Here is a 22911-nt window from a genome sequence, read left to right on the forward strand (position 1 = left end):
AGATAAATAATAAAATACATACAGATATGTAGAGAAGGTGTGTTCATTTTAATCAGTATTTTTGTATTTCCTTGCTCATTCATTTTGTCGATTTTATTGATTTATATAATTATGACAGGTTTGGTCCTACATAGTAAACTAGTAAAGAGAAAACAAAAAACTTTAGTCGCGGGAGAATGACGTATTTCCACGTAGAGTTTGTGGGCGTAACATGGGTGGATCCAAAATACAGCACAATGGGGGCTGTGTTCGATTACTTTGAAGATGTATCCACCCTTTCTTCCTCGTGCATACACTAAACTGTATGAAAGCGGAAAACAATGTTGCCACGTATCCATATTTATCTCAGATATGTGATTGTTCTAGGGGAAGGAATGTAAAATTATTTTAACGGAGCCTGGCTTGTAAAATAGAAAAAGTGTGCTAAACGCTTCTTCTTTTTTGTTTGTTTTAACCTTGCGCTCTGCTTCTGACTTGTGTGTAGTGTGGCCCATGCAAGGTAGGCTTACAGTGAAGTGGGACGAAGCCAATGACTATGTCATTCCATTTGGGACGCTCCCTGTTATTTGTTTATATCTAGTTAGATAGCGAGCTAGGTAAAGTAGCGTACTATTATGGTTATGAATGTCACATGAGCCTGTGTGGTTGTATTGAAATGTTTGACTCTGCCAAGTATAACGTTAGATGATTAACTACCCTATGTCACTTAATATTCAGCCCAAAATCCAGTCCAATTTCTTATAGGCAGCTGGCTAATTTTGCATGCTGACGTTAGCCTAGCCTACGGTCGGCTAATTCTGCCTGAAGGTAACTCTGGCATGGTAAATTGCTTTATTCCTAGTTCGCAAGCCGGGCTGGTGTGCTAATGACATGTTTTTTATCTGTAGGAACACAATGTCCAGTACTGAGTCCGAGGTTAGCGTTGCAGGTTCGGTGGTGTCAGACCCTCAACACTCGCAGAAACTTCTCAAGGCCCTTCGCTCCTTTTGGCAAGAACAATGCTTCCAAGACGCAGTATTAGTACTGGACGGGGAAAAGATTCCAGTCCAGAAAAACATTTTGGCTGCGGCTAGTCCATACATCAGGTAATCTGTTAGTTTTGTCTTGCTTTACGTTTTTGTCGAAAGCAGCACTGTTGCAATGGATTAAATCCATTCCATGGTTATTATAACGTTGATACGGCTGGGGATGTGACATTGTTTCCAGCTGTCAACAGGGCGTCTCCCACAGTGTCCCACTCGATGCTGGTGGACTGTCAGTTTTTTATTTACCTGTCATGCTGATCACATTTGTATTGGTTTTAGTACACATATTTTGCAGACTTTACCGCGGGTGTAGAGAAATGCTTATGTTCCTAGCTCCAACAGTGCAGTAATACCTAACAATACACTCAAAACCAAACAAAAAAGGAATGAAGAAATACTAGAATGCGACACATACCGTATTCTGACATATTCCATAGAACAAAACTGAACTACAACCCTCCGAAGGAAGATGGATCCATGTACACCATTGAGCTTCAGGGAATCTCTGTCACTATCATGAAGCAGATCCTGGACTACATCTTTAGTGGGGAGGTGAGTAGTGTGCAATGCTGTAAATGGGCCTAGAATAATGTGTAAATGGGACTAGAATAATGTGAACATAAATGGGATTATTTTACCTGCTTTTAAATTGCCTATTACAATATTGTCCTGTACTTCCTAACTCTTTTGAGGTAATCCATATTCCTATTTGTAGCTTACAGTTTTTGAATCTTATGTTCCCTACTTGAACAACCCTGATCTTACACTCCTCCTTCCATCCTGCTCATTGTTATCTGTGTGTAGATCAGTCTGAGTGAGGACACCATTCAGGACATGGTCCAGGCTGCTGACCTGCTGCTTCTGACAGACTTGAAGTTCCTGTGCTGCCAGTTCCTAGAGAGCTGCATTGCTGCAGAGAACTGCATTGGGATCCGGCTCTTCTCTCTACATTACTGTCTGCACCATGTTCACCATGTTGCCACAGACTTCCTCCAGACACATTTCCGTGATGTGGCTGCCACGGATGAGTTCAGGGAGTTACCCCCAGACCGGCTGTGTGAGATCCTGTCCATGGAGAAGCTCAACGTGGGCAATGAGAAGCATGTCCTGGAGGCTGTGGTGCGCTGGCTCGGTCATGACCTGGAGGAACGGAGGGTGAGGACCTTGTTTTACTACTAGGGGTATGGGGGTTCTGCCCTTGTTTCTGTCTGTCAGAAAACAACCTGTGTAGTATTCCATGGCTACAAAAGTAGAATTACAAGTACAATTATGTTCAGAGACTACTACATCATTTGAAGGACTGTTTTTCGCACACTATTTGCCTGTCCATTACTATTGGCCTCTCAGCTCATCCCGAGTAACCTATTTCTGATCCTCCCCCAGGTGCACATGAAAGAGGTGATGTCATCAGTGTGGATCCAGGGCCTGGACCAAGGTTACCTGAGGGAGCAGGTATTGGGAGAGCCCTTGATGAGGGAGGTGATCAGGGAGTACTGCAACGCTCCACTGGGGGGTGCTGCACTGCAGGGTGAGGCTCTTCTAGCCGCCTTCAAACCTCGTGGCTACTCGGAGTGCATCGTCACTGTAGGAGGGGAGGAGAGAGGGTGAGTATTTGCTGACTCTTACTCTGGGAGGATGTCCAGGCATAAGATGTCTACATTCTGTTGAATGTGTATATGAATCATACAATGTGGCCATAACGCATTTATTCTCATTTTGCAGACTGCTGTGGTTTTGTGTGCGTATGCTTGTTATACAAACAGTTTGCAATGGAAGTTCTTGCAAAACATTCAGAGAACTGAAATGTATGTCAAGCAAGATGAGAATGTATTAAGGGCCATAAGAATAGTGTGGTTGAGAGATTTGAGGTGACAGAGATTTTTATGGTGACACGGAGAGAGGATGATGTTAGAGAGGGAGCCAGTGTGTCAGATAAAACCAACAGGATATAACTCACTTGACTTCCTGTTCTCTGGTTCCTGTTTAGAACGAGGAAGCCGTCAGCCATGGCACGCTGCATGTGTCCACTCTATGATCCAAACCGTCAGCTGTGGATCGAGCTGGAACCAATGAGCATTGGCCGAATAGGGCATGGGGTGCTGGCCGCAGGTTGGTATTGAATCCAGACCTAGTTTTATTTTTACAGTACCAGTCAAAAGTTTGGACACACTCATTCAAACTATGAAATTACACATGCAATCATGTAGTAACCAAAAAAGTGTTAAAGTAGTAGCCATAGTAGCCACTCTTTGTCTTTGACAGCTTTGCACACACTCTGCTTTTCCTTCACTTTTCATCCCAAACCATCTCAATTGGGTTGAGGTCAGGTTATTGTGTAGGCCAGGTCATCTGATGCAGCACTCCATCACTCTCCTTGGTCAAATAGCCCTTACACAGCCTGGATGTGTGTTGGGTCATTGTCCTGTTGAAAAACAAATGAAAGTCCTACTAAGCGCTAATCAGAGGGTGTATCACTGCAGAATGCTGGTAGCCATGCTGATTAAGTGTGCCTTGAATTCTAAATAAATCACCAACATGCTTCAGGGTGGGAACCAAACATGCAGAGATGATCTGTTCACCTACTCTACGTCTCAAAGACACAGCGGTTGGAATCAAAAATCTCAAATTTGGACTCATCAGACCAAAGGACAGATCAACAGGTGGAAAATGTCCATTGCTTGTGTTTCTTGACTTAAGAAAGTATCTTCTTATTATTGGTGTCCTTTAGTAGTGGTTTCTATGCAGTAATTTGACCAAGAAGGCCTGACTCATGCAGTCTCCTCTGAACAGTTGATGTTGAGATGTTTGTTACTTGAACTCTGACGCATTTATTTTCTAAGGCTGGTAACTCTGTAATGAACTTATCCTCTGCAGCAGAGGTAACTCTGGATCTTCCTTTCCTTTTGCGGTCCTCATGAGAGCCCGTTTCTTCATCAGTGCTTGATGTTTTATGCAACTACACTTGAAGAACCGTTCAAAGTTCTTATGTTCCGTATGGATGACCTTCATGTCTTAAAGTAATGATGGACTGTTTCTTGTTGCTTATTTGAGCTGTTCTTGCCATAATAGGGCTATTTGGTAAAAGACCAAGTCCATATCTTCTGTATACTCCCCCTACCTTGTCACAACAACTGATTGGCTCAAATGCGTTAAGAAGGAAAGATAATCCACAAAATATATTTTGATTTGTTTAACACTTCTTTGGTTACTACATGATTCCATATGTTATTTCATAGTTTTGATGTCTTCACTATTATCCTACAATGTATAAAATATTAAAAATAACAAAAAACCCTGGAATGAGTAGGTGTCCAACTGTTTGACTGGTGCTGTACACACACAGTATATACAGTGTGTTCGGAAAGTATTTTGGTCCCTTTTTCCACATTATGCTTTTTTCTAAAATGTATTAGATACATTTTTATTGGCGGGAACTGGATCAAGCTGTCGATCCAGAGCATCCCAAACTTGCTCAATGGGTGGCATATCTAGTGAGTATGCAGCCCATGGAAGAACTAGGACATTTTCAGCTTCCAAGAACTAGGACATTTTCAGCTTCCAAGAACTGTGTACAGATCCTTGCGGCAAGGGGCCGTGCATTTATCACGCTGAAGCATAAGGTGATGGCGGCAGATGAATGGGGCGATAATTGGTCTCAAGATCTCGTCAAGGTATCTTTGTGCATTCAAATTGCCATCGATAAAATGCAATTGTTCATTATCCGTAGATTATGCCAGCCCATACCATAACCCTACTGCCACCAAGGGACACTAATCACAATGTTGCCATCACAAAACCTCTCGCACTCACAACGCCATACATGTGGTTGTGAGGCCGGTTGGACGTACTGACAAATGTTGTAAAATTATGTTGGAGGTGGCTTATGATAGAGAAATAAACATTAGATTCTCTGGCAACAGCTCTGGTGGACATTCCTGCAGTCGGCATGCCAATTGCACACTCCCTCAAAATGTGAGACCTCTGTGGCGTTGTGACAACTGCACATTTCATGTGGCCTTTTATTGTCCCCAGCACAAGTTGCACCTGTGTAATGATCATGCTGTTTAATCAGCTTCTTGACATGGCACACCTATCAAGTTTGATGGATTATCTTGGCAATGGAGAAATGCTCATTAACAGGGATGTAGAATACATTTGTGCACAAAATGTGAGAAATTAGCCTTTTGTGCTTCTGGAAAATTCTGGGGATCTTTTATTTCAGCTCTTGAACCATGGGACTAATACTTAACATGTTGTGTGTTATTTCATAGTGTTGATGTCTTCACTATTCTACAATGTAGAAAATTGTAAAAAATAAAAAGAGTAGGTGTGCAGTCTTGACTGGTACTGTACCAGTGCAGTCTTCATGGCAGTTTTATAATTCTGGATCCCACAATTCTCATGTAAGTCAAACCCAACCCAGTGTAAGGGATCAACCATGAATTAACACCATTCTTTGTCCTCTCAGAGGGCTACCTCTTTGTGATGGGTGGTATGGATGAAACTAAGATGGTCCTGAGCAGTGGGGAGAAATATGACCCAGACACAAACACCTGGACCCCAATTCCTTCCATGAAACAGGTATTCTACTTGATTGATAATGCCCTCAACCTGTGTTTGGAGGATATATTGGCACGGGTGGTGTTTTGTCGAGGGCCGGCAAACCATGCCAATATATCCTCCGAACATCGGCTTTGAGGGCATTATCACTTTTTTTCTACAATGGAGTTACCAACATATTCATATAATGATTGACATATTTTCATATGTTGGTTTTATTCATGCTATGTCATCCTTTCACAAGATATAGTTCCGACACACATCTAGGGTTGCTACCTAAGCCGGCTGGATGTTCGTTTGCCATTTAACGACTAGGTCACGTCTGTCTTTTTATTCTGTATCTATGAACGCAACCCAGTTGTTCCTTCTAAATGTTCCATTGCCATGCTGGCTGGCAAATCAAATCAAATTTATTTATATAGCCCTTCGTACATCAGCTGATATCTCAAAGTGCTGTACAGAAACCCAGCCTAAAATCTCAAACAGCAAGCAATGCAGGTGTAGAAGCACGGTGGCTAGGAAAAACTCCCTAGAAAGGCCAAAACCTAGGAAGAAACCTAGAGAGGAACCAGGCTATGTGGGGTGGCCAGTCCTCTTCTGGCTGTGCCGGGTGGAGATTATAACAGAACATGGCCAAGATGTTCAAATGTTCATAAATGACCAGCATGGTCGAATAATAGTAAGGCAGAACAGTTGAAACTGGAGCAGCAGCATGGCCAGGTGGACTGGGGACAGCAAGGAGTCATCATGTCAGGTAGTCCTGGGGCATGGTCCTAGGGCTCAGGTCCTCCGAGAGAGAGAAAGAAAGAAGGAGAGAATTAGAGAGAGCATATGTGGGGTGGCCCGTCCTCTTCTGGCTGTGCCGGGTGGAGATTATAACAGAACATGGCCAAGATGTTCAAATGTTCATAAATGACCAGCATGGTCGAATAATAGTAAGGCAGAACAGTTGAAACTGGAGCAGCAGCATGGCCAGGTGGACTGGGGACAGCAAGGAGTCATCATGTCAGGTAGTCCTGGGGCATGGTCCTAGGGCTCAGGTCCTCCGAGAGGGAGAAAGAAAGGAGGAGAGAATTAGCTGGCAACGTTCTTATCCCTTGCTTGCTAGCTAGCCAACTATGGCTAACTTAGTCACGTCAAACAGTGTAGCCAGAATAACAATAGTACCTTCATTTGCATTTATGCAAGCTGTTTTCTAGTGACATTTATTTGGACACATCCATAAGAATGATGCCAGCTGATTCATGATTTCGACTGGCTGAGAAACGCTGCCTGTCTGGCTCATCCCGACTCCCGACACGTTCATTACTATAGGATAGCTGGAGATCAAATTTGAATATTGAAACAATGTTGCAATTGTCGGAGAGGCAGGCGGCAAGGTTTATTCAAATCTCCACTGTTAAACTAAATGTTAGTATAAAAGAAATGAGATAATGTCTAGATGCTTTTATAGAGGAGATCAAGTGTATAAATTGCCTGGCTGGACTGATGACTGGATTGCGCAGTCAGATGGAACAGAGGAAATAGGAATTTTAACATCATAGATTTAGCTGGTGATAACTTGTGGAATTGACACCTTCTGGAATGCAGTTTTAACCAATTGGCATTCAGGATTGGACACACCCGTTGTATAATACTGCACACAACATAGAAACTGCAACTTTTTTTCCCTTTGCAATCCTTCCAGCCTGTCAGTAGCAACATTCAACCCACTTGTTTCATAGACATTTCCAGTGATGCCATTTTGAAGTTACTTCAATTGGTTATATAGACCAAATGTCTTTCACTGAACCAAGTAATTTAATCCATCAAACGTTCCATGTGTCCTTTTTACTTGTATAGGCTACTCACTGGTAGCCATGTTTTATGTTCTTATCTATCTTTCTAAAGCGTTATCGTTCTGAGTAATGCCACCAGGGGACAGTATTGCCCACTGTTATTAAAGGCTTCTACTCTTTGTTTGGTCAGGCGAGGCAGAACTTTGGTGTTGCAGAGCTGGATGGGATGATCTATGTTTTGGGAGGAGAGGATGAGGACATAGAGCTCCTGACTGTGGAGGTTTTCGACCCTCACTTTAACACCTGGACAACCCAAACCAGCATGACAATGGTCCGCAAGGTGAGACATGAGCACTTCCAGCTTGCTATAAACACATTCACAAATTGCAACCTCTCCAAATCTCTCACCACTTGCCCAACGATCTCTCCTCAGATTGGCTGCTATGCCACCATGAAAAAGAAGATCTATGCCATGGGTGGTGGGTCATATGGAAAGCTGTACGACTCAGTAGAATGCTATGATCCGAAGACCAAGCAGTGGACTGCAATCTGCCCTTTGAAAGAGAGAAGGTACAGAATCAACTCAGTAGTTAAAATAAAAATAGTTCCTGTCAAAAGTTTGGACACACCTAGCCAAGGTTTTTCTTCATTTTTACCATTTTCTACATTGTCTTTACTATTATTCTACATCAAACTATGGAATCATGTAGTAACATTTTTGTATTTTTTAAAATCTAAATATCTTAGCGAGATTTCAAAGTAGCCACCCTTTGCCTTGACGACAGCTTTGCATACTCTTGCCATTATCTCAACCAGCTTCACCTGGAATGCTTTTCCTTCACTCTGCTATCCAACACATTTCAATTGGGTTGAGGTCGGGTGATTGTGGAGGCCAGGTCATCTGATGCAGCATGCCATCACTCTCTGTCAAATAGTCCTTACACAGCCTGGAGGGGTGTGTTGGATCGTTGTCCTGTTGAAAAACAAATAATAGTCCCACTAAGCGCAAACCAGATGAGATGGCGTATAGCTGCAGAATGCTGTGGTAGCCATGCTGGTTAAGTGTGCCTTGAATTCTAAATAAATCACTGACCATGTCACCAGCAAATCATCCCCACACCATTACACCACCTCCTCCATGCTTCATGGTGAGAACCACACATGCGGCAATCATCTGTTCACCTACCCTGCATCTCACAAAGACACAATGGTTGGAACCAAAAATCTCAACTTTGGACTCATCAGACCAAAGGACAGAATTCCACCGGTCTCATGTCCATTGCTCATATTTCTTGGCCCAATAAAGTCTCTTCTTATTGTGGTACTTTAGTAGTGGTTTCTTTGCAGCAATTTGACCATGAAGGCTTGATTCACGCAGTCTCCTCTGAACAGTTGATGTTGAGATGTCTGTTACATGAACTCAAGTATTTATTTGGGCTGCAATTTCTGAGGCTGGTAACTCCAATGAACTTAATCTCTGCAGCAGAGGTAACCGAATCTTCCGTTCCTGTGGCGGTCCTCATGAGCGGCGGTTTCATCATAGCGATTGGTTTTTTTGCGACTGCACTTGAAGAAACGCTCAAAGTTCTTGTAATGTTCTGTGTTGACTGACCTTCATGTCTTAAAGTAATGATGGGCTGTTATTTCTCGTTGCTTATTTGAGCTGTTTTTGCCTTAATATGGACTTGATCTTTTACCAAATAGCCCTATCTTCTGTATACCACAGCTACCTTGTCACAACACAACTGATTGGCTAAAACGCATTAAGATGGAAAGCAATTCCACAAATGAACAAGGAACACCTGTTAATTAATGCATTCCAGGTGACTACCTCATGAAGCTGGTTTAGAGAATGCTAAGAGTGTGCAAAGCTGTCAAGGCAAAGGGTGGCTACTTTGAAGAATCTAAAATCTACTTTGATTTAACATTTCTTTGTTTACTACATGTGTTATTTCATAGTTTTGATGTCTTCACTATTATTCTACAATGTATAAATTGGACTAAAGAAAAACCCTGGAATTAGTAGGTGTGTGTACATACTAACTAACGTTTAAATGTTTGGGATCACTTAGAAATGCCTCAAGTGCTCAACTTGCAGCTTCATTAAATAGTACCCGCAAAACACCCGTCTCAACGTCAACAGTGAAGAGGTGACTCCGGGATGCTGGCCTTCTAGGCAGAGCTGCAAAGAAAAGCCATATCTCAGACTGGCCAATAAAAAGGAAAGATTAAGATGGGCAAAAGACCACAGACACTGGACAGAGGAACTCTGCCTAGAAGGCCAGCATCCGGGAGTCGCCTCTTCATTGTTGACGTTGACACTGGTGTTTTGCGGGTACTATTTAATGAAGCTGCCAGTTGCAGACTTGTGAGGTGTCTGTTTGTCAAACTAGACACTAATGTACTTGTCCTCTTGCTCAGTTGTGTACCAAGGCCTCCCACTCCTCTTTCTATTCTGGTTAGAGACACTTTGTGCTGTTCTGTGAAGGGAATAGTACACAGTATTGTATGAGCTCTTCAGTTTCTTGGCAATTTCTCGTGTGGAATAGCCTTCATTTCTCAGAACAAGAATAGACTGACGAGTTTCAGAAGAAAGGTCTTTGTTTCTGGCCATTTTGAGCCTGTAATCGAACCCAGAAATGCTGATTCTCCAGATACTCAACTAGTCTAAAGAAGGCCAGTTTATTGCATCCTTAATCAGCACAACAGTTTTCAGCTGTGCTAACATAATTGCAAAAGGGTTTTCTAAAGATCAATTAGCCTTTTAAAATTATTTGGATTAGCTAACACAATGTGTCAGAACACTGGAGTGTTAGTTGCTGATAATGAGCCTCTGTACGCCTATGTAGATATTCCATTAATCAGCTGTTTCCAGCTACAATAGTCATTTACAACATTAACAATGTGTACACTGTATTTCTGATCATTTTGATGTTATTTTTATGGACAAAAGAAGTAAAAAAATAAAAACACATTTCTAAGTGACCCCAAACTTTTGAATGTGTGTGTGCATACCGAAAGTACTTGACATTATGGATTTATGGTACAGCCTTATTCTAAAATGGATTAAATTATATTTTAATGGCGGGAACTGGACCACGGGCATACACATTTATCCAGAGCATCCCAAACATGCTCAATGGGTGACATGTCTGAGTATGCAGACCATGGAAGAATTGGGACTTTTTCAGCTTCCAGGAATTGTGTACAGATCCTTGCGACAAGGGGCCGTGCATTGTCATGCTAAAACATGAGGTGATGGTAGCGGATGAATGGAATGACAATGGGCCAAAGAATATCATCACTGTTTCTCTGTGCAATTGTGTTCGTTATCCGTAGCTTATGCATGCCCATGCCATAACCCCACCGCCACCACGAGACAAACCTCTCGCAGTCACGACGCCATACACGTGGCCTGCGGTTGTGAGACCGGTTGGACGTACTGCCAAATTCTGTGAAATGATGGCGACGACTTATGGTAGAAAAATAAACATTAAATTCTCTGGCAACAGCTCTGATGGACATTCCTGCAGTCGGCATACCAATTGTAGCATTGTGTGGTGTGACAAAACTGCACATTTTGGAGTGGCCTTTTATTGTCCCCAGCACAAGTTGCACCTGTGTAATGATCATGCTGTTTATTCAGCTTCTTGATATACACCTGTCAGGTGGATGGATTATCTTGGCAAAGGAGAAATGCTCAAAAACAGGGAGGTAAACAAATTTGTGCACAATTTGAGAGAAATAAGCCTTTTGTGCGTATGGAAAAATGTTGCATCGTTTTTTTTTTCAGCTCATGAAACATGGGACTAATACTTTACGTGTGTGTGTCAGGTTTGACTTTAGAATAGAATACACCGTTATTGTCCACATTTAGATGGAACATTTATGAAGAAATCCCCTGTGAAGGATTTGTTTACTGTTGGTGTTGCTATTGATATGTTCTCATTGAATGACCCCTGATGTTATGGTGTGAATGTCTCTGCCTTCAGGTTTGGCTCAGTGGCATGTGGTGTGGGTCAGGAACTCTATGTGTTTGGAGGCGTGAGGAGCCGTGACTCAGACAACCCAGAATCCAGCACCATGACCACCTGCAAGTCTGAGTTTTTCCATGATGAGATGAAAAGGTCAATAATAGGGCTTGTTACTTTGATCAAGAACTTCCTTATTTGAATTTATGCTTCAGCCAGAATGTGTTGGACTGGGTATATCCTTGTTACCTAAAGATGTATGTACAGTTGAAGTTGGAGGTTTTTACATACACTTAGGTTGGATTCATTAAAACTCATTTTTCAACCACTCCACAAATTTCTTGTTAACAAACTATCGTTTTGGCAAGTTGGTTAGGACATCTACTTTGTGCAAGACACAATTTTTCCAACAATTGTTTACAGACAGATTATTTCACTTATAATTCACTGTATCACAATTCCAGTGGGTCAGAAGTTTACATACACTAAGTTGACTGTGCCTTTAAACAGCTTGGAAAATGCCAGAAAATTCTGTCTCCTAGAGATGAAAGTACTTTGGTGGGAAAAGTGCAAATCAATCCCAGGACAACAGCAAAGGACCTTGTGAAGATGCTGGAGGAAATGGGTACAAAGGTATCTATATCCACAGTAAAACAAGTCTCATCGTCATGACCTGAAAGGCCGCTCGGCAATGAAGAAGCCACTGCTATAGAACCGCCATAAAAAAGCCAGACTACGGTTTGCAACTGCACATGGAGACAAAGATTGTACTTTTTGTCAAAATATCCTTTGGTCTGATGAAACAAAAATTGAACTGTTTGGCCATAATGACCATTGTTATGTTTGGAGGAAAAGGAGGAGTCTTGCAAGCCGAAGAATTACATCCCAACCGTGAAGCACAGGGGTGGCAGCATCATGTTGTGGGGGTGCTTTGCTGCAGGAGGGACTGGTGTACTTCACAAAATATATGGCATCATGAGGCAGGAAAATAATGTGGATATATTGAATCAGCGTCTCAAGACCTCAGGAAGTTGAAGCTTGGTTGCAAATGGACATTGACCCCAAGTATACTTCCAAAGTTGTGGCAAAAAGGCCAACAAAGTCAAGGTATTGGAGTGGCCATCACAAAGCCCTGACCTCAATCTGATAGACAATTTGTGGGCAGAACTGAAAAAGCGTGTGCGAGCAAGGAGGCTTACAAACCTGACTCAGTTACACAAGCTCTGTCAGGAGGAATGGATCAAAATTCACCCAACTTATTGTGGGAAGCTTGTGGAAGGCTACCCAAAACATTTGACCCAAGTTAAACAATTCAAAGGCAATGCTACCAAATAGTAATTGAGTGTATGTAAACTTCCGACCCACTCGGAATACCAGCTGAAATAAATCATTCTCTCTACTATTATTCTGACATTTCACATTCTTAAAATAAAGTGGTGATCCTAACTGACCTAAGACAGGGAATTTTTACTATGATTAAATGTCAGGAATTGTGAACCTGAGTTTAAATGTATTTGGCTAAGGTGTATTTAAAACTTCAGACTTCAACTGTATGTATGTGGTCTCTGTTTACTGTATTTGTAGTTGATCAAAAATCTTTCAAGTGTTTATTTTCCCAACCACGCTCTGTCCAGATGGATGTACCTTGATGACCAGACTCTCTGTGTTCAGACCAGTTCCTCTTTTGTGTATGGCGCTGTCCCCATTGGTGCCAGCATCTATGTAGTGGGAGACTTAGACACTGGTGAGTTAAAGGCAGACTTCTGAAGTAAATTACCACTACTTGGCAAGCATTGGAAAATACATCTTACTGTATGCGTGCACTGTGTAATGTATACATTGATCTCTAAAGGTCTGTGTGTCTCTGCGCAGGTACAACCTATGACTATGTGAGAGAATTCCGTCGCAGCTCGGGGACGTGGCACCGCACCAAGCCCATGCTGACATCTGATCTGTGCAAGACTGGCTGTGCAGCCCTGCGCATCGCTAACTGCAAACTGTTCCGTCTGCAGCTGAAGCAGGGCCTGTTTAGACTCAGGGTCCCATCCTCCTAGATGGAGCTCATTTAAGTGCTCTGTCTCCACACTCACAGCAATGGAACATGAGAATGGAGGTTGAAGGGACTTCCCAAAGGGGACGTTTGGAGTATTTATCTGCATATTTTGGTGGCTTTCTTAGGTTCCATCAGGGTATTATTCTATGTGTGGGTACTTGCTTGAAGAGGGATTATTGCGTTATTTCATATGCAATTTAACAATGGGTATGATTTGTAAATAGGTTTTACTGACCATTTACCCATTGCTTTTTGTTTACTACGTTCTTGCTGCTGTTTGGTGGGTTTTAAAGAATTTAACACAACTTTTAGGGGGAGAAAAGCAAGAATGCCATAGTACTGTCATTCATTGTAGCATAGGTAGTCATTTTTAAGGAAAATCTATACCCATGTCTAACACTGCATTTTTAGTTGTTGTTAAAGATCAGTCGCTGAATGACAACGAGACATCCCATTTTCGTTGTTACCTTATAGTAGCTAAAGGATTCGTGGCCTTTGAATAGACTTGGGCAATATGGACAAATCCATAATTATATTGTGACTGAATTGTCACGATAATGATACGATAAATGTATAACATTAATGTACATCAGTTAATTTTTACATTATCCTTAGGTACAACACTCAAAGTAGTAGTTATCACTTGTTCTGTTAGCATTCGCACATATTAGCAGGCTTATTTCGTTTCAAACTTCACATTTATTTAGTATAGACTACTTATCGATATCAGTAAGATGTCCTCGGTGGTGAGTTTGGTTGGTGGCAATAATTTTTCTGGTTTATCATGACAACTAGAGCTACACGAGGAGACTTCTAAAAGAACAGATGTGGTTTTACTTGTTCCCTTAGCTAAGGGACTTGTAGCCTATAAAATAAGCAAAATGTCGTTTTTACCCACAAACTTAACTTGGACTGTTTTTAAATGGACAGCTTTGAATGAGTAATGCCAGAAGCTGGAGCATACTTTGTATTGAAATGGTAACAGGTTTTATATAACATTACTATATCTTAAGTGAAATCTCTTTGGGACGTGCGTGTTTAGTGAATGTAAAGCCGAGTTAAGCCCCTTCCTTTCATTGGTTTCCCCTTAACCAAGCACTCTAGGCACAGTGTGAGCCAGAAATGGATTTAGAGTTACTGGTGTCACTTAAGTTGCTGGATGTATTTTGCTGATGACTTTTGAACTGGCTTTCCAGTCAGTGTGGATGATTTTTTTTGGCATCTGTTAACCCCATTTGTTTTGTGTGAGTTACAGCTGTTGCTGTCCATCCCATTTGAAGGGAAACTCGTCTCTCACGCTACAGAACTCACAGAAACATCTTTTTTAAATGCATTCACACGCCTTTATGAAGCCAACAGAGCTCAGGACACGTCTGAAAATCACCAAGAACAAATGTATCACAATTTACACAAAACTGTATACTTGCAGCATGTTAGTGTATTGCTGAGAGACTCAACATTCCATAGTCTTTAGTGTAAACTGTGAGTGACACTATCTGCATTCTAGTGGTCCAAACAGTGCTTTCACAAAACATTCACCCATTGTGTAACTATCAGAACACTGTGATATGCGCTTTATGCATTGTTCTTCAAGGAATTCTGCAATAGTACCATCAAGTGGTTGTTAACCAAAGTTGGGATGTGAGAGGACAATGAATTCAAATCTGTTTGTATTTTTGTATTCAATTCTGTGGGGTAGCAAGGAAGGTGTCATGGAAAGAGCTCAATCATGAGTGTTTTCAGTTTGGCAAGATGATTAAACAACACTGGCCAACTCAGTAGTTATTCCTGTGTGACTTCAGCCCTGGTTTAAATCAAGTACCATCCAGGGTGTTGGAGTTTTGTTTTTATGTTTCAAAGGATTCAGGAGGAACTGAAGAGGTATTCCTCAAATAATCCATTATATTTGGGTTATTGTTTGTTTTAATCTCTCGGAAACAGTTTACCAAGAGAATCTGTTACAGATTCAGTGACACTGTTGACTTGTAACTGTGTGTCTTAGATGAGGGGCAAGCATCGGATTAACACAACAGGTTTACTGAAGATAATCAGGATGGAGTTAACCAAGCTGCTCTCATGACTTTCTCAATTTAACTATAGTCTTGTGACTCAACACCAAGTGGCTAATGTTAAACTGAGCCCTGAGAGACTACTGCTTCTGCTGCAGTTTGGACACAGGATTTAGGCTGGGATTCAGCTGGGAGCACTGCCCACTGAACTTCCACTAGAAAAGACTTGTGGCATGTGAAGGGAAGCCTATCAGAAAGCCACCAGCGCACTACACTGCATTGACAAAACCTGTTTGAGATTTACATTGAGCATAATATATTTTTTTTAATAATAATGCAGATTGTAAAGTAATTCATTCCACAGACATTAAGAAACCTCCTCTGTTATTCCATAAGGTGTTGAGCTTGTTTGTAGGCTTTCATCGTTGCATTTCAGTGTGGTGGATCATTTTAAAAGACACTACATATGTGGTTAAAGTTCCTCATATCTGACATTTCAAAACTGCATCATGAGAGTCACTGTTTCTTTCACTTTCAGCTTTACTTAACATTCAGGCATGAGCGGCTGAGGCACATCTGCAATGTCGTGGTCAAGTTAAGTAATGGGAGTGGTTGGAATGGAAAAGCTTTCTGAGAAATGTGTTCAGCTCCCAGTTGGAGCATCAAACTCAGTGGTCAGGCGATCTTAAAGAGCTTGTTTTCGACAGTGTGACCCATGAGATGATGAGTGCCCGAGATACAGTACGTCTCAAGCTCTTTCTACTGAGTCCCCACAAATAGAACAGTTTGAAAATGTTGTATAAAGACTGACTTTTAATGAAGAGAACAGGCACAATTGCTCATGACAGTAGTGTATGGTTACTATCTCTGCAATACTTATTCTACTCAATATGCTCTTCAGCATGCCCCTAGTCTTGTCAACATAGACTGTCATATTCAGTGGGTTTGTAACAACTGTTTCTTAGGTGAAATCTGGACACATGGATACTGGTAGTCTCTGACCCACTGCTGAAACAGTTTTAATGGGGTGTGTTGTGCACTCTCCAACCAGATAATTTGGATGCTTATCAATAATTTCTGCAAAGTACCAACGTTGAGGTCACAGTTAAAGGGAAACTGTTTGTGGTTCATGCTTATTGTAGCCTAGTGTGCATCAAAATGCAAAATATTTAGCAATAAAATGGAAAATAAGCCTTTTTCTGTTTGCAATTTAAACTGTACCGACAACTAATTAAATAGGTCGACTTCCTCACATTAAATATTCGCATATGTTGCCCTCAGTTTCATATCAGGTCTTCTCATGATTCTTAAGGGCCATGATCCCAGCAACATTTATTGAATAGACTGATAGATTTGTGTCAAACGCCGTCTTCAACAAAAATGGAGACGGCACTGCTAGACGAGAGATAATTAGCATTTGTCGTACGTCCTCCATTTTTGTATTGAGAAACTGCCCTCCTATCGCACAGACAGCAGACAGTGGAGCTAAAAGACTTACAGCGCATCCGCTTGCCTCCCCATTGACGTCACTTTGGTATCACATGAACGAGAAAGGACCAATCCAAGTGGCTCTATCGAAGTTATTTTGCGAAGATAGAGGAAGACCGAAAAGGGAACCTTGCCAATAAACATTTAAAGACAAAAAACCGTCGCCTTTTGGATTTGGGTCTTTTGTATCAGAGCTACGTGATTAGTATGAGTTAAATCTGTGGATTATGTTAGCTGAACTGGGGCTGGCAATGGCCCAAACATATTGAATAGATCGTTGGGGGAGCAAAACGCGACGTTGTAGTGGGCATTGTACGGATAAAGGATTATTTGCCTACCCAATAACTGCTCCGTCGTGAAATACCCCCACCAAAGATTCGTTCATGGCTTTTCTGTCAGTGTCTCCGCCGTGTCTGTTTTCCGCCCGCAACACCATTTTAACTATTGAGGTCGCATCGCTGTAGTTTTGCTCTCAAGCCCTACAATCTACACACCGCCGGCTTTCCTTTTTATATATATTTTTTTTAACTACTAAAAGTAATACATTGTTACCTCCTAGGATCATTTTTGCGACCAAATAAATATGGATTTTAACAGCAGCGGTGGGGGAAACGAGCTACATAATAACCAATTCTATCAATCTGAGGAGAGCAAGCCTTTGCTTGGAGAGATGTCTGCGCCGTTGGAGGGGAATAATAATAAATTATGCGCCGGGCCGTGCAAGAGAACCCTGCAACATTGCAGCAGCGGGATGCGATATAAACTACTACAGGAAGGGGACATCCAGGTGTGTGTGGTCAAACACCCTAGGACCTTCCTCAGCAAAATTCTAACCTCAAAATTCTTACGGAGATGGGAACCGCACCACCTCACCTTGACAGACAACAGCCTGGCGTCTGCGACGGTGAGTTGCTACTGTAGTTAACTGTTTCCAAAGGCCCTAATGTATTTTTTGAGGGGTGGGTGACATTGTTTTCACTTGGGATCATCGATTAAGCACGACGACTGACTTGTATGGCACTAACAGCAGAAAATGTAGCCAATATTTGTTGAACATGTAGCGTTTCCTTTGTTACCTTCCATGTTCCATTTGCTCAGCTAATAATGTGATCACAACATTGTTGCTTTATTTCCCTCCTCCGTGACAGTTTAGTCGCTACACCTATACGCAACCTCGGACGACTCCTATTTGCTGTGCTTTTATTCTAGCTGGCTACGTTTTTCACATACAATTTGATAATCTCTAGGACTATTTGTTTAATCAAACATGGCTGTCCTACTGTTGTGCTACATAGGCAAGCACCAGCGTGTAATTTGATAAGAGTACAAATTGTGGTGTGTGTGTGTATGTATGTGTGTGTGTGTGTATATATGTATATGTGTATATATATGTGTGTGTATATATATATATATATATATATATATACATATATATACATATATATACACATATACAACATTGTTTTGTGAGCAGCGAGATGGCTGGCACGCTCGTAAGTTTTATTTGATGATGTTTTCTATAGGCTATGGAAGCTGAATTGGGTCTACTGTTATTGATCTCTCAACAGCTGCCGCCTATGGATTTGTCACCTAGAATAGTGTAGCATGTCAGCGGTCAATTTAGTTAAATTTAATAAGTTAATTGAAATCCAATCATGTATAAAATACACAAACAATATGCACTTATCAAATAAAAGGCATTACATTTCAATGCACTTCCTGAATTCACTGAATTGACACCAACTGTGATTTAGGGGGTGTAGGCCTAGCTCTCAAACTCTAGATGGCATTCTGCCTTCACCCTACAGTTCTATGCCATTAGCTTTTCCCACGACTGCCTCGTTTTATTTTATTATTTTTATTTCACCTTTATTTAACCAGGTAGGCTAGTTGAGAACAAGTTCTCATTTGCAACTGCTACCTGGCCAAGATAAAGCATAGCAGTGTGAACAGACAACACAGAGTTACACATGGAGTAAACAATTAACAAGTCAATAACACAGTAGAAAAAAAGGGGCAGTCTATATACAATGTGTGCAAAAGGCATGAGGAGGTAGGCGAATAATTACAATTTTGCAGATTAACACTGGAGTGATAAATGATCAGATGGTCATGTACAGGTAGAGATATTGGTGTGCAAAAGAGCAGAAAAGTAAATAAATAAAAACAGTATGGGAATGAGGTAGGTGAAAATGGGTGGGCTATTTACCAATAGACTATGTACAGCTGCAGTGATCGGTTAGCTGCTCAGATAGCTGATGTTTGAAGTTGGTGAGGGAGATAAGTCTCCAACTTCAGCGATTTTTGCAGTTCGTTCCAGTCACAGGCAGCAGAGTACTGGAACGAAAGGCGGCCAAATGAGGTGTTGGCTTTAGGGATGATCAGTGAGATACACCTGCTGGAGCGCGTGCTACGGATGGGTGTTGCCATCGTGACCAGTGAACTGAGATAAGACGGAGCTTTACCTAGCATGGACTTGTAGATGACCTGGAGCCAGTGGGTCTAGCGACGAATATGTAGCGAGGGCCAGCCGACTAGAGCATATAAGTCGCAGTGGTGGGTGGTATAAGGTGCTTTAGTGACAAAACGCATGGCACTGTGATAGACTGCATCCAGTTTGCTGAGTAGAGTGTTGGAAGCCATTTTGTAGATGACATCGCCGAAGTCGAGGATCGGTAGGATAGTCAGTTTTACTAGGGTAAGCTTGGCGGCGTGAGTGAAGGAGGCTTTGTTGCGGAATAGAAAGCAGACTCTTGATTTGATTTGCGATTGGAGATGTTTGATATGAGTCTGGAAGGAGAGTTTGTAGTCTAGCCAGACACCTAGGTACTTATAGATGTCCACATATTCAAGGTCGGAACCATCCAGTGTGGTGATGCTAGTCGGGCATGCGGGTGCAGGCAGCGATCGGTTGAAAAGCATGCATTTGGTTTTACTAGCGTTTAAGAGCAGTTGGAGGCCACGGAAGGAGTGCTGTATGGCATTGAAGCTCGTTTGGAGGTTAGATAGCACAGTGTCCAATGACGGGCCGAAAGTATATAGAATGGTGTCGTCTGCGTAGAGGTGGATCAGGGAATCGCCCGCAGCAAGAGCAACATCATTTATATATACAGAGAAAAGAGTCGGCCCGAGAATTGAACCCTGTGGCACCACCATAGAGACTGCCAGAGGACCGGACAGCATGCCCTCCGATTTGACACACTGAACTCTGTCTGCAAAGTAATTGGTGAACCAGGCAAGGCAGTCATCCAAAAAACCGAGGCTACTGAGTCTGCCGATAAGAATATGGTGATTGACAGAGTCGAAAGCCTTGGCAAGGTCGATGAAGACGGCTGCACAGTACTTACTGTCTTTTATCGATGGCGGTTATGATATCGTTTAGTACCTTGAGTGTGGCTGAGGTGCACCCGTGACCGGCTCGGAAACCAGATTGCACAGCGCAGAAGGTACGGTGGGATTCGAGATGGTCAGTGACCTCTTTGTTGACTTGGCTTTCGAAGACCTTAGATAGGCAGGGCAGGATGGGATATAGGTCTATAACAGTTTGGGTCCAGGGTGTCTCCCCCTTTGAAGAGGGGGATGACTGCGGCAGCTTTCCAATCCTTGGGGATCTCAGACGATATGAAAGAGAGGTTGAACAGGCTGGTAATAGGGGTTGCGACAATGGCGGCGGATAGTTTCAGAACTACAACCCTTTTTAACATTTAGAAACCTCAATAATCATTGCTTGGGATAAGGGCCATGTCCTTCAAAAGCCTTATCTTTCATAAATGAGAAGGAATCCTTCAAATAAGAAAAGATGCAGTTTTGCACAGATCCATACAGCTAGGTTATGGGTGTCTCCACCCGATGAAACTACATTTCCGCTACACTTCCCGAGTATGCTGACACACTAGTATTCGGAGTGTGCTAGATAGCTAATTCGCACGAGTGGTCGCCTCATTTTCCGTCAACAAGCGTAGCTCATAGATTAAAGTTATTTCTAAGAATGTGGGTTTTAAATATACACTGAACAAAAACATTAATGTTAAGTGTTGATTAGAGGTCGACTGATTAAATTTTTTTTTTAAGTACATTTTAAAAAGTTTTTTTATAATAGTAATAATAAGGACATAAAGGAAAAATAATCATTATTTTAAATTATTTTTGGAACAGAGGCTGTTCTAACGGGAAAAAAGTCTAAATCCTTTATTACAGCAAAACAAAGATTTAAAAACAGACAAATTTGTACATTTATTTACTTGACATGTTGTTGCATGAGGTTTGGTGCTTACAGAGTCAGTAGGCTATTAAACACTCAAACAGGCAACAGAAGCAGGATCTGTCTTATTTCTGTAGATATATTGCCGATTTTATAAAGCCAGGCACATTTAACAGTTAAGATATTTATTATACACCTAATTATGTTTGGGTTTAATTTCTCCTCACTTTTCTTAAGACAATAAGGCAAGGGCTGTTTTCTCATCTCCTCATTCTGCTGCTGCCTCCGCGGTATTGTTCTCAACACCAATATGCTGGTTAACTTTGCTATTATGCACCTAGCAACATGGTCTAGGAAAAGGCGCCAATTCAACAGTGCACTAATGTGTTTCAGAACTTTGGACAGCGACCGCTATCCAAAGAGGGAGATTGCATTTGGTATAAAATATTTTTTATTGGTGTTGCACAATGGTTCTTATGTATTATAATCCTATACAATTTCAGTAGCATGTCTTGGACTGATGGACAATGCCACCCCCACGGCCTCCATAATGGATCAGCCCAATCAGACAGGCGCAATTCAGACAGGTGTCTTGTACACCATGATATTTTTTGTCTACTGCTCGACTAAGGCTGTTGGACGACCAAGATTTTCTTATCGACCAAACAATCGACCAGTCTACTTAATTGGACCAGCCCTAATATAGTGTGTTCATAACAAGGTCACATACGGATAATTAATTGCACGTTGAGGCCCCCAAGGAAATAATTTCACTCATACCTTGTAATTCCACTAGCTTGACTATATATCAGACGAGTCCGGTCAATAACTAGTTCAATCACAGATGATAGTGCAGAACAGTTGTTTTGTACTAATAACGACTTATTGGAGTTCTATTCAAATGTTATATTGGGTAACCAAACTCACTTAAACCTGAGCCACGTCCCAACATTTTCAGTGGCATTTTCTCACATTCCAAGTGCTAACACATCAGACTTCCTCCTTTCCTGTCATTATTTACATTAGGGGGGGAAAAGCCAGCCCTGTGGATGCTTCAGTTTCAGAGGTAGGCTACTTTATAAAGAGGTGTTAGGGACCAGTATGAGAAGTGACTCACTACTTAAGCATAGGGTAGTCACTGAGAACCTGCATCATATTTGCATAACACTAACCTATTTCAAGAACTTCCTGTCACTCCTCCTTTTCAAAGGCCTCCAATAAAAATGATCTTGCAGTTCTGATATTTCAAGGGTCCTGTTCTATCTTGAAGCAAACACAAACTAAGAATGGGAGGTTGACTATCTAATAAAGAAGGGTTAGGCCACATTGCTCCCCAAAGGGCTCAGATTGGACAGAGATACCTCACTATCAGCAAGAAACTGAACACACTATCTAAACACAAAATAAAGTAAGACCTAAAAAGCCCAAATGGTTTTCCACGTCACACTCCACCTAGGGCTAATATTGTAGCGTACAATGAAGTGAAGAGATGTATAATAAACATTTGTGACACACTGAAGCCTCGTAGAACCTCATGGCAGACATCAATACTGTGTTCACATTCAAATACATTACCTTTTTTGGGGGATATTCACCCATTATGAGAAGATTTGACTTATTGTCTGTAATGAAGCTGCTGTGCCCTGCCATATATGGTTTCTTACTATTGATCTGAATTGACTTTTCCCTTTGCCAGGACATGCAGTAGTGAGAGAAAGACAGAAAATGTGTTTAACAAAATAATGAAATTCATTTTAGACATATAGGCATAGATAGGCCTGTGTTTGTATTTATTATGGATCCTCCTCGGGTCCAGCAAAATTAAG

The 22911-nt window shown here is 41.6% G+C and overlaps 2 protein-coding genes across 5 annotated transcripts in view; both read left to right on the forward strand.

Annotated features, from left to right (window-relative positions):
- Window positions 1-231: 231 nt before the first annotated feature.
- On the forward strand, window positions 232-15165 carry gan (gigaxonin). Of its 4 annotated transcripts, XM_046352737.1 has the most exons (13): window positions 232-499; window positions 745-807; window positions 888-1085; window positions 1463-1577; window positions 1830-2180; window positions 2409-2629; window positions 3013-3134; window positions 5494-5606; window positions 7554-7703; window positions 7797-7933; window positions 11356-11490; window positions 12969-13078; window positions 13207-15165. In XM_046352737.1, the coding sequence occupies exons 3-13, from the start codon at window positions 895-897 to the stop codon at window positions 13386-13388; spliced, it is 1827 nt and encodes a 608-aa protein (XP_046208693.1). In that variant the 5' UTR covers window positions 232-499; window positions 745-807; window positions 888-894; the 3' UTR covers window positions 13389-15165. The 4 variants fall into 4 exon arrangements, with proteins under 4 accessions (XP_046208693.1, XP_046208683.1, XP_046208701.1 ...); XM_046352727.1 differs by lacking the exon at window positions 745-807; XM_046352745.1 differs by lacking the exon at window positions 232-499 and having other exon boundaries at window positions 516-807; window positions 13006-13078; window positions 13207-13349.
- Window positions 15166-15673: 508 nt separating this feature from the next.
- LOC124037716 (C-Maf-inducing protein-like) overlaps window positions 15674-22911 on the forward strand; it is a 36692-nt gene continuing 29454 nt past the window's right edge. The window contains 1 exon segment of the mRNA XM_046352705.1: window positions 15674-17788. Within this exon segment, the coding sequence (XP_046208661.1) occupies window positions 17468-17788 (321 nt within the window). The 5' untranslated portion in view covers window positions 15674-17467.

Source organism: Oncorhynchus gorbuscha, linkage group LG01 (genome assembly GCF_021184085.1).
Source record: "Oncorhynchus gorbuscha isolate QuinsamMale2020 ecotype Even-year linkage group LG01, OgorEven_v1.0, whole genome shotgun sequence".
Classification (NCBI taxonomy): Eukaryota; Metazoa; Chordata; class Actinopteri; order Salmoniformes; family Salmonidae; genus Oncorhynchus; species Oncorhynchus gorbuscha.

Bases quoted from the DNA above. Each gene is read 5' to 3' on its own strand.
- gan (XM_046352737.1), top strand. From the start codon at position 895: ATGTCCAGTACTGAGTCCGAGGTTAGCGTTGCAGGTTCGGTGGTGTCA. The intron at 1,086-1,462 runs GTAATCTGTTAG...CATATTCCATAG, and splicing joins GCGGCTAGTCCATACATCAG to AACAAAACTGAACTACAACC. The intron at 2,630-3,012 runs GTGAGTATTTGC...GTTCCTGTTTAG, and splicing joins GTAGGAGGGGAGGAGAGAGG to AACGAGGAAGCCGTCAGCCA.